At 38.7% G+C, this 15,495-nt stretch overlaps 1 protein-coding gene across 1 annotated transcript; it reads right to left on the bottom strand.

Annotated features, from left to right (window-relative positions):
- Positions 1-4,423: 4,423 nt before the first annotated feature.
- On the bottom strand, positions 4,424-15,332 carry LOC134147162 (acyl-coenzyme A synthetase ACSM3, mitochondrial-like). Its single transcript, XM_062587999.1, has 13 exons — positions 15,132-15,332; positions 14,686-14,896; positions 12,708-12,915; positions 11,770-11,913; positions 10,618-10,774; positions 9,641-9,720; positions 8,521-8,644; positions 7,898-7,978; positions 7,641-7,742; positions 6,173-6,300; positions 5,944-6,043; positions 5,369-5,488; positions 4,424-4,720 (listed from the first exon to the last, which is right to left on the bottom strand). Exons 1-13 carry the CDS (start codon positions 15,330-15,332, stop codon positions 4,634-4,636), a joined length of 1,743 nt encoding a protein of 580 aa, XP_062443983.1. The 3' UTR covers positions 4,424-4,633.
- Between the last annotated feature and the right edge of the window lie 163 nt (positions 15,333-15,495).

Raw genomic sequence — 15,495 nt, 5'->3', positions numbered from 1 at the left:
TTATTAATTGAAGTCACTTAAACTAATCACAGCAAAGCTGATGCTTTTAACCATTCAATTAAATGGAAACCTCCCCATCTTGATTTTTTACATTTTGCACTACTAGCTTTTTAAGGACTTAATCCACTGCATTGATCTGGCATCTTGTCTGTAGCTCAGCTGATCCTCATGGATTCTCGATGTGTTCCCTGGGGCTGCTAAGTGCCCACAACTCTCATTAGTCAAACACAAGATCAGATGTGTTGTCTGTATTGCAAGAAGTTTACTTGTTCTTACACCAAAGCACTAGTAGCTGATTCTCTATTTCTCTTCCATCACAAGGAGCTAGAGGATGTTTCCAAGCTATTTCCATCAAGTTTCTCCCTGCCTTAGCTTGACCATTTGCTGATTTATCCATTCACCACATATATCCCCAAACCCCACACTTCAGTATTTCTATCACAGAGGTTCCAAATTTGATTCAGATACTTCTGTATTGGTTCACTGTGAATGCCATCTTCCATCTGTACTCACCACAATGCTCTGAAGTCCAGTTACTCTCTTCCCTTCCACTGCTACTCTCTTTTTCTATTTTATTTTAATTTTTTTTAGCAGTCTGGAAACTTGTTTCAGGACCTTGCCAAAATGAGATATTAATGCTATTGAGCAGCTTCTGGTAAATGTCCATAACATTATCAAGCATGGAATAAAGCCCGGTTTCTCTTTGGAAGATCCTGCAGTGGGAGCAGGAGCCAGTGCTGCCCTGGAGGCTCATGATGATTCTAAACCAGGGCAAATCTATTCATTTTCATTGTTTTAAACCAGTAAACACAAGAAATTAGGATCAATACAAGGTTAAGTGAGTGGCTAGTAATATACGGGTGTAATTTTCTTTCCTGTTCTCTCAAAGAAGGAAGCTATCCACAAGCTAGGAAAAGAATACATTTATAGGTACACTCTTGATTTAATTCTTTTCCATGTGGAAAGTCTCCGGCCTGAGTGAAGTTGCAAAGACAGTGAGTTTTGCCCTTTGTTCCTGTTTTTAAAAGTTGTTTTTATTCAGCGCTATACTTATGCCTTGTTCCGTATCTTCAGCCATAACTACTTGCCCTCATGTCTCTGATGTTGTACCTTCCCCAAAACCCTGAGACCAACTCTTTCTAGTTCCCTACGCTCATGGTGGCATTCTTCTCAAAGCAGACCAAGAGCAGCCAGACTAAGCTGGAAAGTGCCCGAAGGGTGTGAGCCAAGATGATCTCGGGGACTGTCTTACAACTGCAACGTTAGTTCATGGCACTGTGATTATCTCTTTATCCTGCTTAGCCATCCTACATCACATTTTTGAACTTGCAACCTTTAGGAGACTTCTCCAAATGAAACTGCTGCTGTGGAACCGACCAGTTCCTTGACAAACCTTAGTCACTTTGCCCAGATGTGCCCGTAACTTTTTCACACCATGTGTCACTGTCATAAGCTGTCTGCTTGCCACAGTGTGCTGCATCACCTCTTACACTGATCTCAGTTTGGGTCGAACCTTTATTCCCCAAGGCAAAGCAACTAATTTATCAGCATGTTCCTTCCCTTATTCCTCAGCAGGAGCTGTCACAGTAATACTTAATCTGCCTATCAGGAAAATGAATTCAAATACATAGAGCTTGAACAATTTAATCTTTTCAGTGATATTTGACAACTTTAAAAAAATTCGCTGGGCTTAATGCAGAACAGTTATTTGTCTTGTCACAACTGTGATCTTTGATGAGGCACTGAACTCTAACGAAGCGATTAGTATCTTTCCCAATGAACAAGTACGAGTTACTGGATATATACAGTAGAGGAACTGTCCTGTACTTAGACAGGACCTGCTGCAGTCTAACATATGATCATTTCCATCATGATGAAACATTTCATGACTAGCAAAATCATTCGTTTTCATCATTGGAAATAGTAATACCAGACACCCTCACAAGAATTACTGGTTCTTCACTTCTAATTTGCCAAGGGAAGGAAAACTCATATCATTAATGAGGAAATTTTACAAGGGCAGAGACTCTGGTTTTGTGCCTGAATCCCCAGCATACATTCAACCCAGCAGCACATCATATATATGTAAACAGACAAGGATTAGTTGACCCTGGAATCAGCAGGCTCAAAGATTAACATGGTTTGGTAACAGCGGCTGCTGGAAAGGGCTGAGCCAGGGCTCACACAGCAGTCCCCTGGGGCTCAATGCTGCTTCACCCTGGCTGTGCCTGTCCACCCCCGGTAACACCGGCTCACGGTGATCAGCGGGGTTCAGGCAGGACTGAGCTACTTGCACCCCTAGAACTATTAAAAATGTACAAAACTTGCTTGGATTAAAATCAACTAATTTGATCAGACTAAACATTTCAGTGACCAAAAAGAAAGTATTTTGCTTAGATTTACAAAGCTTTCTGAAAGATATAAAATTGGAATATATTCAAAAGATTATTTTAAGAGAATAAATAGCATCACACATAAAATGGCATTTTCTGGCATTTTGGACACCTTTTTTCCCTCCAGAACAGATATCTTGGCAAAAGCAATAGTAATTCATAGCATTGTCAAGTATGGTGATGGAGAAATTCTGACAAGCTGTAAATAAATCTATAGCTCCTGAACAAAAATCATAGAATATGGATATAAAAATTGTTATGTCTTTAGGTGCCTCTTCTCTTTAAAAAATTTTTTTTATTATTAATGTTATTATTACAGTGAGGGAAAGTAAAGCAGCCCTCAACTCAACAAATAAACCCATTAAGAATAAAAGAACCAGGTTAACAGTATTGAAAGGATTTTTCCCCTAGACAGAGAGTCAGGTTTCCATATGGGCGCTTGATACAGGGAATGGTTGGCAAAATTGGTTAAAAACCAGCGCATGCATTCAGATAGCTACAGGACATGCACTGGAGGCATCACAACAGGTAGGTATATAGGAGACCATGCCATCTACTTCAGAATCAGGTTTATAAAGCAGAAAATTAAGAGCTTAGATTGTACTTGCATTTTAAATCAAAATTCTACTAACAAGCTGGTGGAAAAACATTAATCTAAAAATGTTTTGTTGGTTGAAAGTGGTCTTTTAAATATCCCCCCAAATCTGTACCAAAAGTGAATATTGAAGTTCTTTCACTATAATATTCTGACTGAAAAATATGTTCATTTTAATTGTTTAAGAAAAATGAGCTTTCAGTAAAAATACCAAACTTTTTTTTTTCATGTAACCTTTCTTTGAGGTTGCGACCAACACTGTTAACACTTAAAAAGAACATATCCTCTCCCATTCCTGTAACACCAAAGCTTAATAAATTTGATTAAAAAATATATATATATTAAGATATTTCCTATTTCTTAGTCTGCTTTAGTTCTATGATTCAGCTACAATCTATCAATTTTTAACAGCATTTTAAGGACAAAATTCATACAACAGCAGTAAAGAAAAGAGGAGATTAAGATTATTCAAGAACAGTATTGAAGATTGGAAAGAGTATTCAAGATTGGCAAGAGGAAAACATTCTAAACCTAGGATTCCCTAGGGATCCACAGAAACATCTTCAAACTTTTGCTGAGAGTGCGCCTTCAACAGCTTTAACACTTTTTCATCTCCAATCTTAGAGGTAAAAATGAAATAAGAAAGTTGAGGGAAAGATCCAGCAATGGCAGAATCCTCTGAATACTGCAAGAATCATAAATGACTATTCCTGATTTACTACCAACTGCTTTTTCTGAATGACTAGTACCACTGAGACAAACAAAACACTTTCCTGACCTGCTTGCTGTGGACAGTATAGACTGAGAGCTGCTGGGGTTCTTCACTGGTCTTCTTCACTGATTCATTCACGTGTTTCCCAGAAGTACAGTAAATATTAGCTTTTGTTTGGAGAGGTGAAATCTGGACACTCAATCAAAAAGCATTTGTAGAGAAGCCCTTTCTACTTTATCATTTGCTTCTTTTAAAGTGATGAGAACAGAACATCATATAAAACAGACCAGGCAGTACAATACTTTTTCTTGTAATCATTTACACTGGCATAAAATGTGTACAGTTTGCACCTTAACCCAAAGCCCTTTGTCTCTTTTCTCCCGTTTTAACCATTTAAGTAGATCATGAATTCATCAAGGCAAAGAGAAGTAGTTTGAAAAATATGGCTTTGGGAATGTTTCAGTGACAGTTTTTGAGGAGAGAATACCATGCCATCACTACTGATACTGAGTACAAGACAAAAGACATTTATGAATTTCTCATTTATTTGTAATTATCAAAAGGTTTTACTTAGACATTATTTATAAAGAAGTTATTTATATTAATTCTAGAAAAAATGAATGTTTGTACACTACCAAATCTTCTGATCTCTCTCATTCTTCTTAGTTATTTGTATTTTCTCCCTTCTGAAAAATTGTAAATTGATGGCAAAAGTGGTCCTAAAATCACATACCCTGTTATAGCTATGACGGAATTACTGTTCAACATACATTAAAAGTCATGAGTTTTGTCTCCTTTCTTTGTTTTCTTTCGTAGCTTGTTCTCTCACATATTCGCTTAGTGCTCTGGGTAATGATAACATGACAGGTCCAAATGCTGTGCGATGGTTGGTACGGATGGTAGAAATACTTTTTCCTCCTTTTCTGGATCACATTATGCTCTTCCCCACTCTTTGTTCCTTAGAACCTTCCTCTGGATTTTCCCAGCAACAGTTTTTGGCAGAGCCTGAACGAACTCAATCTGAATGGCAAAAATGATCACTTTTAGACAAATACATTCTGAGTAATTTCTAAGATACAAGGAAAGACGTATCTGTATTATGGCTGTAGTAGAAAGGCGGGAAGCTGCACAGCCTTGGCTGGGATGGTGAAATTCCTTACTATACATTTTAGTCAGATTGTACAGACAGCCACAGGGTCAAATACCGCAATCTCAGAGAGGTCAGTGATAAGCTGTCATGACAGGGAGTTACTGGCATCTTCCCTGGTCATAAGGGATGGATTCTATCCCCTGATGCCAGTAGGAATCTCTCTCTTGCTCTGCCTGGGAGTCTGAACAGCGCTCAAGGAAAGACTTGGTGAGAACTGAACGCCCTGTCTACTGGAGCTCCTTGAAAATCTCATTATCTTATGAGAGGAAGACAGGAACCTGGCAGAGAAAAATCACAATTATTTCCTCCCTTTGGGTCCTTTCAAGCACATACAGCAAACCCAAAGCTACAGCTACAACAGATTATTTTATTTATCTCTATTTTACTTAACTATGTTTGGAGCATTTGTCAGAAAACAGTTGACAAAGGAGCTGACACAGGACAAAACCAGTTCAATTTCTGGCACAACTGGAAGACCTGTCTTTGTATGGCGAAGATGGGGAAAGTGGCGTACTTACCTTCCTCGGATACTTGTAAGGAGCAGTCACATTTTTGACATGCTGCTGAAGATCACTAGTCAGTTTTTCTGGATCATGTGATACAAAAGCAGGAGCTAAAACAATGAAGGCCTTGACCACCTGTACCACAAAAGTTAAGGGACTTTAAACACCTCTGAACTTTTGAAAAGTTTCAGAACAGGAAAAAAAGTAGCTGAAAATCTCACTCCAGAGCCCAAAGAAATGTTGCAAAGTTGAGAAACATAAAAAGAAAAATGACACGCTCTTGATATCATTTCATATACTTAGTGACAGAAAGAGAGAAATAAAATCCTGAATATAATTTCTTGGACAAAAAGATGCCACAACAAATCTGAAAATGCAAACTTTTTTCCATATCAAACTCTACAAACAGGGAAGTAACTCTGAAATTCTAAAATCTGTCAAGGGTATGTTTTTTTTAAAAACATTTTTTTTAACCTATTTTAATTTCAAAATCTGCAACATATTTAATTCCAGTAAACCTGGTACACACAGGGCACTTGATGCTTAGAGTAAAATGCAATCCTTTCTACACCTATTTATTTATTTTTTACCTCCCCTCGAACTGGATCAGGACTGCTGACAACAGCTGACTCTGAGACTGCAGGGTGCTGTATTAATGCACTTTCAACTTCAAACGGACCAATACGGTATCTAGAAGAAAATGTAGGTATGACAGCAGCAGCAAGCTAGCCATTCAATTGGACTTTCCCAACTGAATATTATGATAAAATAGATCATCATTAACAGGAAAACGAGCAAATTTGAAGGCAAACGACTTACCCAGCGGAATTAATTATATCATCAGATCTTCCAACAAACCAGACATATCCTTCTTCATCCATAATCCCTCTGTCTCCAGTGATGTAAAAATCTCCGCGCACAGTGGCAGCGGTTTTCGCTGGATTATCCTAATAACAGTCAAGCAACATTTCAAAATATTTATCTAACGGTTATTGAAATCTAATTCTCACTTTGTAGTGGTGCTAAAAATGATCAAGACTGTATTTTATAGCTATTTTCAAAACTAGTATATTCAATCCTATCTTACGCCTTTATTTAAGGAAACAGAATCACATTAATTAGCAGCTTTGCTGTGAAATATGCGAGAGCTGGAAAAGATGTGTATTAATGTTCTGAAGGAAAAAAGGCTGTGTTCCATCAGAATCCCCATCTATCACAGCGAATTCTTTAAGCATATAACCTACTTTCCTTAGATAAACGATTTATTATTGCAGAGGGTCTCCTTAACTTCTCATTAATGGAAACTTTTCACTTCTGACTTCCAAGACCAAAGCACAAACCAGGTGATCTACAAGAAAATCTCCATTAACTGCGTTGATCTGTCGGGGCTAAATTGTGGACAGGGTATGTTACAGAGACGCAGGTTCAGAAGAGGATTAAACACATGGTACGTTCCCTAAAGGTTAATTGATATAACGGTCCAAATGCAATCGAGAATATATTTGCCTGATCCTATTTTTTTCTTAAGTGTATACTACTACTCAGCACCACCAGAGAGAATACTAACCTACACTGATCTTTGACCTGAACCAAAACAACCATTCTTCTCACACATTTTTTTAGCCTATTCCACTTTCAGGCTATTTAAATAGTCCCATATGAACAGTCACGTTAGGTTATATATGCCACTACGATAAAGCCAATAGGTTATCTACACTAGAGAGTTTTGTGCTATAGTTTGTTTTTGTGCTGTTTACCTTATGCACATCATATGTGATGGGTAATTACACAAAGGCCTGCTCCGACATCAGAAATACTGAAATGTGTAATTTTTAAGGATTTAAAAGATCAGCTTGTAGGTGCCTCATATGGTTTTATAAGGGAAAACTATGCTTCTTCTGTCCTTTGGAGAGTCTCCTTGAACTCACAGTGTATTACAGCAGCCTTTATGGAGGTGCTTCATTAATCTTTATCCAAGAATAGGGGTGGAATAGATGGGGGGTGATCCACTAAAGATAAAGCCCATCCTAACTGTGCCGGGTACATGTTCGGAACAAGTTATCTCCTGGTTCATGCTGGATCTTAAAGTTACACTAGCCAATCAGTCTGACCTTGGAACAGCAGCACAATGTACTGATCGGGCTCAAAGTGCTCAAGGAGCCTAGCGAGACCTTGTGAACATGCTGGACAAAATCCTACTCAATAAGGATTCTGTAAGTCAACAGAGCTTTGCACTAGGGCTCTCCTGAGATTCTCAACAGGCACAGCGAGCCCAACTCAAACTTACCAAGTACTGAGAGAACAGACAGAACGGTCTCCTAGGTTGGATTCGGACAGCAATGTCGCCTTCTTCTCCTGCAGGGAGAATAGCCCCGTGGTCATCTACGATCTGCAGAAAGGACATATCATTATTATTTGGATTAGCTCACTGAAATATCTGTGATATCACACAGGAAAGACAGAGAGGTGAACACCCAGCTTTTTCTTACTCAAGTACTCACAACTGCAACTGAACTCCGAAGATGTAATGTAGCAACAACATACCTGCACATCATAAGGGGACAAGGCTTTTCCCAAAGAACCAGGTTTAATTTTCATTCCCTTCACATTGGCACATATTGTTACCTGCATAATAGATAGTAATATTTTTATTTATGCAGCATCTTGTAAACTTTATCTTTGGCTTGGATTAGGCAAAACAATTCCTCCACATGACTGTGTCATGATAAGGACTGAATCAGGAGCTGAGAAAATGCCTTAAATCTGACTTTTGGTAGCTCTGTTATGTTCAGTTACAGAGATGTCTTGGATATGAGCTGATTTAATATTTTCCATTAGAACTTCAGACAGGGCAAGTGGATACCCAGAACAAATTATTTATTTTTGTTGTCTAAACAAAGATGATGAAGGGATCTACTACAAGCTATTTGATCAGGATTTGTGCACAGTTTGTGCAGGGGGATGGAATCTGTAATCATAATACTTCCTATAAACCTTAAAAAAATGCAACTAGCTGATTTTAAAAACTATAAAATCATATTATACAGAGCTAATTTCAAAAGTTTATGTAAATGATTCTCACCTTTTCCACTGATTTATCAAGCACTTTTTGCCTTCAGTATTGTTACCTTTGAAAGGGCATATTGTGGGAATGAATACAAACATACTGTCTCAGTCTGGCCATAACCTTCATGGATATTCAGGCCTGTTTGGATTTTCCACTGCTCCATCACTGTAGGATTGAGTGGCTCGCCTCCAGATACACAGTGTTTCAGACTCATGAACTTGTAGCTTGAGAGGCATAAAAACAACAGTAATTTTCTTAACTTCTGAAAAGAGCGGTGAATGGCCTTAACTGAGCAGCCTCCCTCAACTTTCAAAGGGTGTTGCATGCCTAAAACTTCAAAAGCTGATGACGATAGTTATCTTATTACACAATCCTGGATTAGGCTCCTAAATTGCTCATTACCACTTATGGCAGGGTGGTTTATCTCTGGAGTAGTCTGGGCAAGAAACCATTAAGACATCTTGTCGGAAAGAGAGTGAGCAAAGGTGTTTTTTGGAAGAATTGTCAAGAAAGTAGAAAAGATTTGGACAAGCACTTCAGATACGAGTGGAAAGTAGATTATTTATGTTGCTATATGCTAGCATCTAAGATTAAATAAGACAACTAGAATTTTCTAGAGCAAAAGGAAGGCTAAAGGATCTGATATCAGCAATGTAGAGCCTAGGCTCAATACTAAAACAAGGTTGGTTTGTGTCTAGATGAAAGAGAATAAGCAGTGCATTACTGAAGGTGTGAAAACTGCTTACAAATCATTCTGAGCATTTCTCCTGGGTTGAATATTTTATAATGTAACAGGTCAGTGGGAACAGCTGCTAAATAACTCTCAGCAGGTGAAAGTCCTCTAACAGTTCACTTCATCTTCAGGTATCTGAGAACTCCACTATACTCCACTAATTCCCTGATCCAGGGCTGCCCAAAACCCTCCCTAAATTAAAGCTAACTGTGAACCCTAAGTTCAAAAAAAATGACACTTTAAAAAACTCATTTATTTCCACTGTGCTCTTTTCAAAGACTCACTCTTGGAGCCTGAATGGCTTAAGGCATGAGTAGTTATTCACACATTTTAGAACATAGCCTTCTCCTTTGAGAGCAAATTTTTCTAATTAGCTTTCTTTTAACTGAAAAAATAAAGTAACATAAGGAACTAAACAGCCACAGCTGTCACAGTGTTATATCCCAGCCTCTCTTTGCTACCCCTGCAGTAGACAGACATGCAGTACCTGCTCAAACCATGTTGCACCAGCATGCGGTAGGCCGTGGGGGCTGTGCAAAAGGTGGTGATGGGGTATTTTGATAGAGTCTAGAAAAAGAGAAAATTATTTTGTTGAAAGGAAAAAGGCAATGCCAACATAAAGGATATGACCTTGCACACATGCAGGTAATTAACATGACTTACTTACATACTCAGATGTTTGCAAAATGAAATCCATAAAAATGCAACATATATTCAACATTCAACACAGAGAAGGACTGTGTCTTAATGAGAGATCCTGACTATGGAGTGGCTCTATCAGTTAGTCCTGCTATTGCAGAAAATAAAATACTTTCCCTTTAACAAACACCACTCATGGAAACGTATGACCACTGAGTGAACCTAACAGCTCCTGGGGCAACTATGTCCTAGACTCAATGCTAAATGACAACAGTGAACTAGAATGAAGCTTCTCCAGTTTCACTGGAGAAGACTGGTTCTCCTGTCTGCAGAAGAGACTGATGTTGAAGAGAATAGGCCAGCTGACTGGTTCTCAGCAACAAAAGAGACGAGGAATAGACAGGGTGGCAACTAATTGAAAATTGAGGTTAACAGGGCCCCAGTTCAGGTCTTTATCATATTCTGAGTACTGACTCACGCCCGCCCTGAGCCCAAATGTGCTGGAAGTTCATACTCAGAGAGAGCTTTACACTAAGTATGGGACAGGACAGCAGTAACCTTGAGCTTATTTCGTCCTTCATCTTTCACATCACATCTCCTCCACTTCGCAGCAGTGTCACATGGCCTAACCAGGAGGGAAACCACTTGTTCCTTTAGTTTATTGGGCATCAAAAGAAGGTAAAATTGCTTTAGAAGAGAGATGTGGGAAATACCATGAATGTGGCTACAAACAGAGCAGTGGGTAGGTCAGCATTGGAGTCCAGTTAGATTGCTTCAGTTACACAAAATGGAAATAAAATCCATGGTATAAAATGTTCTGCTTACATCTGCAACAACTGCTGGTTTAAACTGAGGCATATGGTGTATAAAGACGCATGATCCATTGATCCATGGAGCAAAAACACTGCTCCAAGCTGACTTTACCCAACCTGTATCAGAAGTATTCCACATTATATCTGACGGAGTCAAGTTCATCCAGTACCTGATAAAGCAGAGAGGAAAAAAAATAAATGCTTCACACAGTGTGAGAGATCTGAGCACAGGTCACAGGAAAGGACAGGAGGCTTCCTTTAGATGATGTGGTGTCAGCAAGCAAGGTCTTTAGAAAGTCCAAAGTTCACAAGATAATCTTAAACATTCTCTTAATTCCCTTAATTCCCTCCTGTTTAACATTTTCATGGTTTGCTTTACTCCTGAATCATGCAAAACATTAGCTTAGTTGGTTAGAGCATGGTGCTAACAATGCTAAGGTCGTGGGTTCAATCCCCGTACAGGCCACTCATTTGAGGTTTGGACCAGATGATCTCCAAAGGTCCCTTCCAACCTTACTGATTCTATGAAAACATCCATGGCTTTTGTTACAGAATCTGATTCCACATCAAAAACTGAACATACCATTTGGGGTAGGCTTTCCCCACCCTGTAGATTACAGATATAGGTTAAATCACAGCTTATTTCTCTAAGAAACTAACTAAATTACTTCTTTGACTCAATACTACTAAATTCCAACTCAGAATGCCTTGGGAACTACATTCTTTGGGTTTCATGACATTTCTCACTCCTTGGGAAGCATAAAACAGAGGGAAGGATATTCAGTGAAAGCAAAGCAGTGCTAAACCATAGACTGGAATCTACAAACCATGACTTTTAACAGATAAGGCTATAGTCCAAAGGGCTTTAGTTTTCCAGAAATGCCCACAAAATACCGAAGAATTCAACTTTGTCTGTAAGCAGGTTATCCTGATTGCTGCTCTTCAGTAAGCACTGTGAGCAATGGAAAGCTGGTTGATAATCTCAACTGAATCTATAAAAAGCTTTTAATAACCAGTGTTTTACTGCAAGAGGGGAAAGGCGAGAAAAAAGTAAGATCCTGCACTCATGAAATTTCTGCATTTACTGGAGTTTTTACTATCATATTTTCATTTAATTGTGATCATGTCATTTTATCAAGACTTCGGGAGCAACTGTAAGTTATACCTGCCACTGACGGTAAATCCAATGCCGTAACTGCTGTGGGATTGCACCACCATTTTTGGAGAGCCTGTACTTCCACTAGTAAAATAGATCAGCATTGGGTCTTGACTCCTTGTCTTGACACATTCATGGTTAGCAGATGTCATCCTTCAGAAGAGAAAGTATATGACAGTTACTATTTGAACTTTTTTTTTTTTTTCTCCAAAGGAAGCAGCATTTTTTAAGGCTTACGAGATAAATAGGAAAAAGTCTGGTCCACAATTAGTTTTGCTCACAAAACAAACAGTTGTATCAGGTATCAGAGGAAAGGGGTGACAAAGCACTTTCTACTAGCAACAAGTGTGTTTTGCGTATCATAACCTTCAAGATGTGAGCACCTAGCACATATTCCACTGTCTTTATTTATAAATATTTTGTAAGGACTCTCAAGGTGCTTGTGGCTAACGAAAAGAATTTCTGCCTCAACACAGACAGTTTCCCAATCTGAAACCAAAGGGGACCATATACAAGCATTGATTATGGTTTCAGATATACATTATATCATTTAAGTTCAAGAGACTGACATGCAATCCAGACTGCCTGGGCTACCAAGATTGTCAAGGAAAAGAAATAATTGACACCATGCTTATTGGGCACCTAGAGTCAGCAGTGGATATCTTCTCGATGAATTCAAGAGTCAGTAGGCTGCACTCTAGAAGCCAGGCACAAAACGACTGTTTCCAAGATTAGTGCTCTGTGCACTTGTTTTGATCATAGTGGAAGCAGTAAGATTTTAGAAGCTGACAGGCTGCTGAATCAGAAGCAGTCTGATTCAGAAATTTAACTCACCTGTGTTTTTGAAATGAACTCCAAAACAAAGGATTCCTCCAGAACTCAGCAACATCACCTAATTGATAAGGCATCCGTCATCTCACAGGGATGCTAAGACAGCTGATACTTACGCAAAGAGTTCTTTGAGGTTCAGCCATCCATCTCTGCTGCCTTTAGATACAATTAGTTTGCTTTTCAGAAACTGGCAGTCAGGCATGACAGATTCCACTGCAGGTGCCAGTGTATCACTGGTAACGATGCACTTGGCCTTTGAAGCCTGGAGTCGGTATAAAATGTCTTTGGCTGTTAACTGGGATGTTCCTGGAATAAAGACAATTCCTGAAAAAAAAAAAAAAAAAAAAAGGAAGAAGCAATTTAGAAAAATGACCTCCTTAATATAATTATATGACATGACCTGGGCAGAACCAACCTGCCAGATCTTAGCTGGTTCTGAAAGCCCCCAAAATCTGCAACATTGATGCAGGGGTTTATGTCACCCATATTAAAGTTACGTGCATCATCAATAACATCTAGATTTGGAGTGTTTTTCAGAACCTTCTTTATGATTCATAACCTAGGAAGTCAGTGGTGAGATAATTATCTACTTAATTGAGTATATGAATAAGGCCAGCATTTCGATTGTATTTACATCTGGAATAAAGCTGTTGTTCATTTTAATAAAGTATTAATACCACTGATGTGAGATAAACAGATGTAAGTCAGGTATCTTAAGTATTTAAATAGTGTAAATAATTTAAATAGAGATGAGATAGGAGATGCATTCAACAGCTGATAAATCGGAGAACAAAGATTATAATGCAAATAGAACAGTGAAGACATCCCTCAAGTGTGGATTAATTTTATAACAAAAACAAATGTGGGTTTGGATAATGGGCACAATGCAACTGAAATCAAATTTTCAAAGAGAAAAGATCAACTTACTGGGTGTCTATACCTCCTTTTCTTAAGGATTATAGTAGACTTGTTCTAAATGACTGATTTCAGTCATCCTGCACCTTCAGGGCTACCTCTCAAGTTCTACAATTGGAAATCTGAGGCACTGAGATTCTGACTGACATGCCCGAGTCATGATGCAGAAAATCTCAGACAGATTAACAGAATTAGATTTCCTCAATCTCAGCTCCACCTGTATCCTGCTAGAGTCACAGCGCTTAGAAGTGGGACAAAATCACCTGGTCATATCCCTGTTGATGCTAAATTGTTCCATCATATGTGTTTAGCAAATATTTTGTTCAACCCAATTTCTACTAAAAATGCAACAGGTCAAATTCTTTGTAACAATTTGCAAAACTGACAGTAGTGCTGTAATAACAAATCAGAATCAAAGAATGGTTGGGGTTGGAAGGAACTTCTGGAGATCATCTAATCCACCCCCTCTCCGCCATGCAAGCAGGGATCACCTAGGCATATCACCTAGGATTGTGTACAGACAGCTTTTCAATATCTCCAAGGAAAGAGATGCCACAACCTCTCCGGGCAACCTGTTCCAGAGCTCTGTCACCCTCACAGTAAAAAAGTTTTCCCTCATGTTCAGATGGAACTTTCTGTGTTTCAGTTTTGCCCATTGCCTCTTGTCCTATTGCAGGGTACTACTGAAAAGAGTATGGGCCTTATCTTCCTTACACTTTTCCCTTCAGACACTTATACACATTGATAAGATCCCACGTCAGTCTTCTCTTCTCCAGGCTGAAGAGTCCCAGCTCTCGCAGCCTTTCCTCATATGAGGGATGAAAAACCTGAAATCTGCAATATACTGAATTGTTAAATGGCCTGGGTATATAATTTACTGCATTAAAAATGTTCACACTGATAATGTGACTGTCCAAATTTGGCCTTAGACTGTAAGCATTCAGCCACCACTGGCTTCAGCTTAGGATGTAATTAGACTGATTGGTGTTTGCATAGCACCTAGTACAATGTGGCTTCAGTTCCTGTGTGGGTGCTGCCAATTTTTCCGCTGTACAAAGAGATGAACTGTACAGGGCACAGCAGCCCTACTTCTGTTTATATTTTTAAAATTAATTTAGTATGTTTTTCACATCTCTTATTTATTTTCTTTCTGTTCAAGAGATCAGCAAGGTTACTCACCTGCTCGCATACAGGCTACATTCAGTAGCCACCATTCAGGGACCCGAGGGAGAACTACTATAACTTTGTCTCCTTTCTGCAAACCACATGCCTCAGAGAGTATATTAGCTGTCTTCCTGGACAGAAATCCCAGTTCTTCAAAGCTCCACCTCACCTCCTCTCCCTCACCATTTATCCACCAAAAAGCTGGATTTGCTGGTCGTCTTCCATCCTAAAAGGAAATAGAAAAAATTAAAATAGGAAGTCAAACTTTAAAATGTTTAATACAAACCAAACTACTCCAGACTAAATAAATCATCCTTGGCAAGTAGTTTTGTAATACGCATGTAATATGCATGTCTGACAAAGAAAAATTCTGAAGTCTACTCTGCAGCTAATGCTATCCAGCATCCATCAGCAAAACTGATCTATTTCATCTGAGATTTCCAGGAAATAAAAGAAACTACCTTTTCCAGTTGTGACCACTTATCCAAGACATCACTTGCAAAGTTGAAATATTCTGGTAGCTCCTTTTCACACTGGTTTATAGAATCATAATATGAAATAATCTGAGATGAGAGAAGCCTGTGGTATCCATGGAATAATCTGCAAGGTGACCTGAGAATCTGCAGGCACTGAGGAATCCGTATTTTAATGAATGTTCTCATGATAAATGAGGATTTATCAGGCAGTGGTAAAAAAATCAGACGAAGATTTACAAGGATCAGTCATCTGAAATAAACAAACAAAACATTTAAAAACAGTTAGGTACTGGAAGCTCTCTAGTTTGTGATGCTGGATGAATTAATGCAAATAAGCTTGAATAAACAG

The sequence above is a fragment of the Rhea pennata genome, chromosome 15 (assembly GCF_028389875.1).
Source record: "Rhea pennata isolate bPtePen1 chromosome 15, bPtePen1.pri, whole genome shotgun sequence".
Taxonomy (NCBI): domain Eukaryota; kingdom Metazoa; phylum Chordata; class Aves; order Rheiformes; family Rheidae; genus Rhea; species Rhea pennata.
This window is presented reverse-complemented; position numbering and strand designations above follow the sequence as displayed.

Bases quoted from the DNA above. Each gene is read 5' to 3' on its own strand.
- LOC134147162 (XM_062587999.1), bottom strand. From the start codon at position 15,332: ATGAGAACATTCATTAAAATACGGATTCCTCAGTGCCTGCAGATTCTC. The intron at 8,645-9,640 runs GTACTGCATGTC...ATGCCTCTCAAG, and splicing joins GTGCAACATGGTTTGAGCAG to CTACAAGTTCATGAGTCTGA. The intron at 7,979-8,520 runs GTATGTTTGTAT...TCTATTATGCAG, and splicing joins GTTATGGCCAGACTGAGACA to GTAACAATATGTGCCAATGT.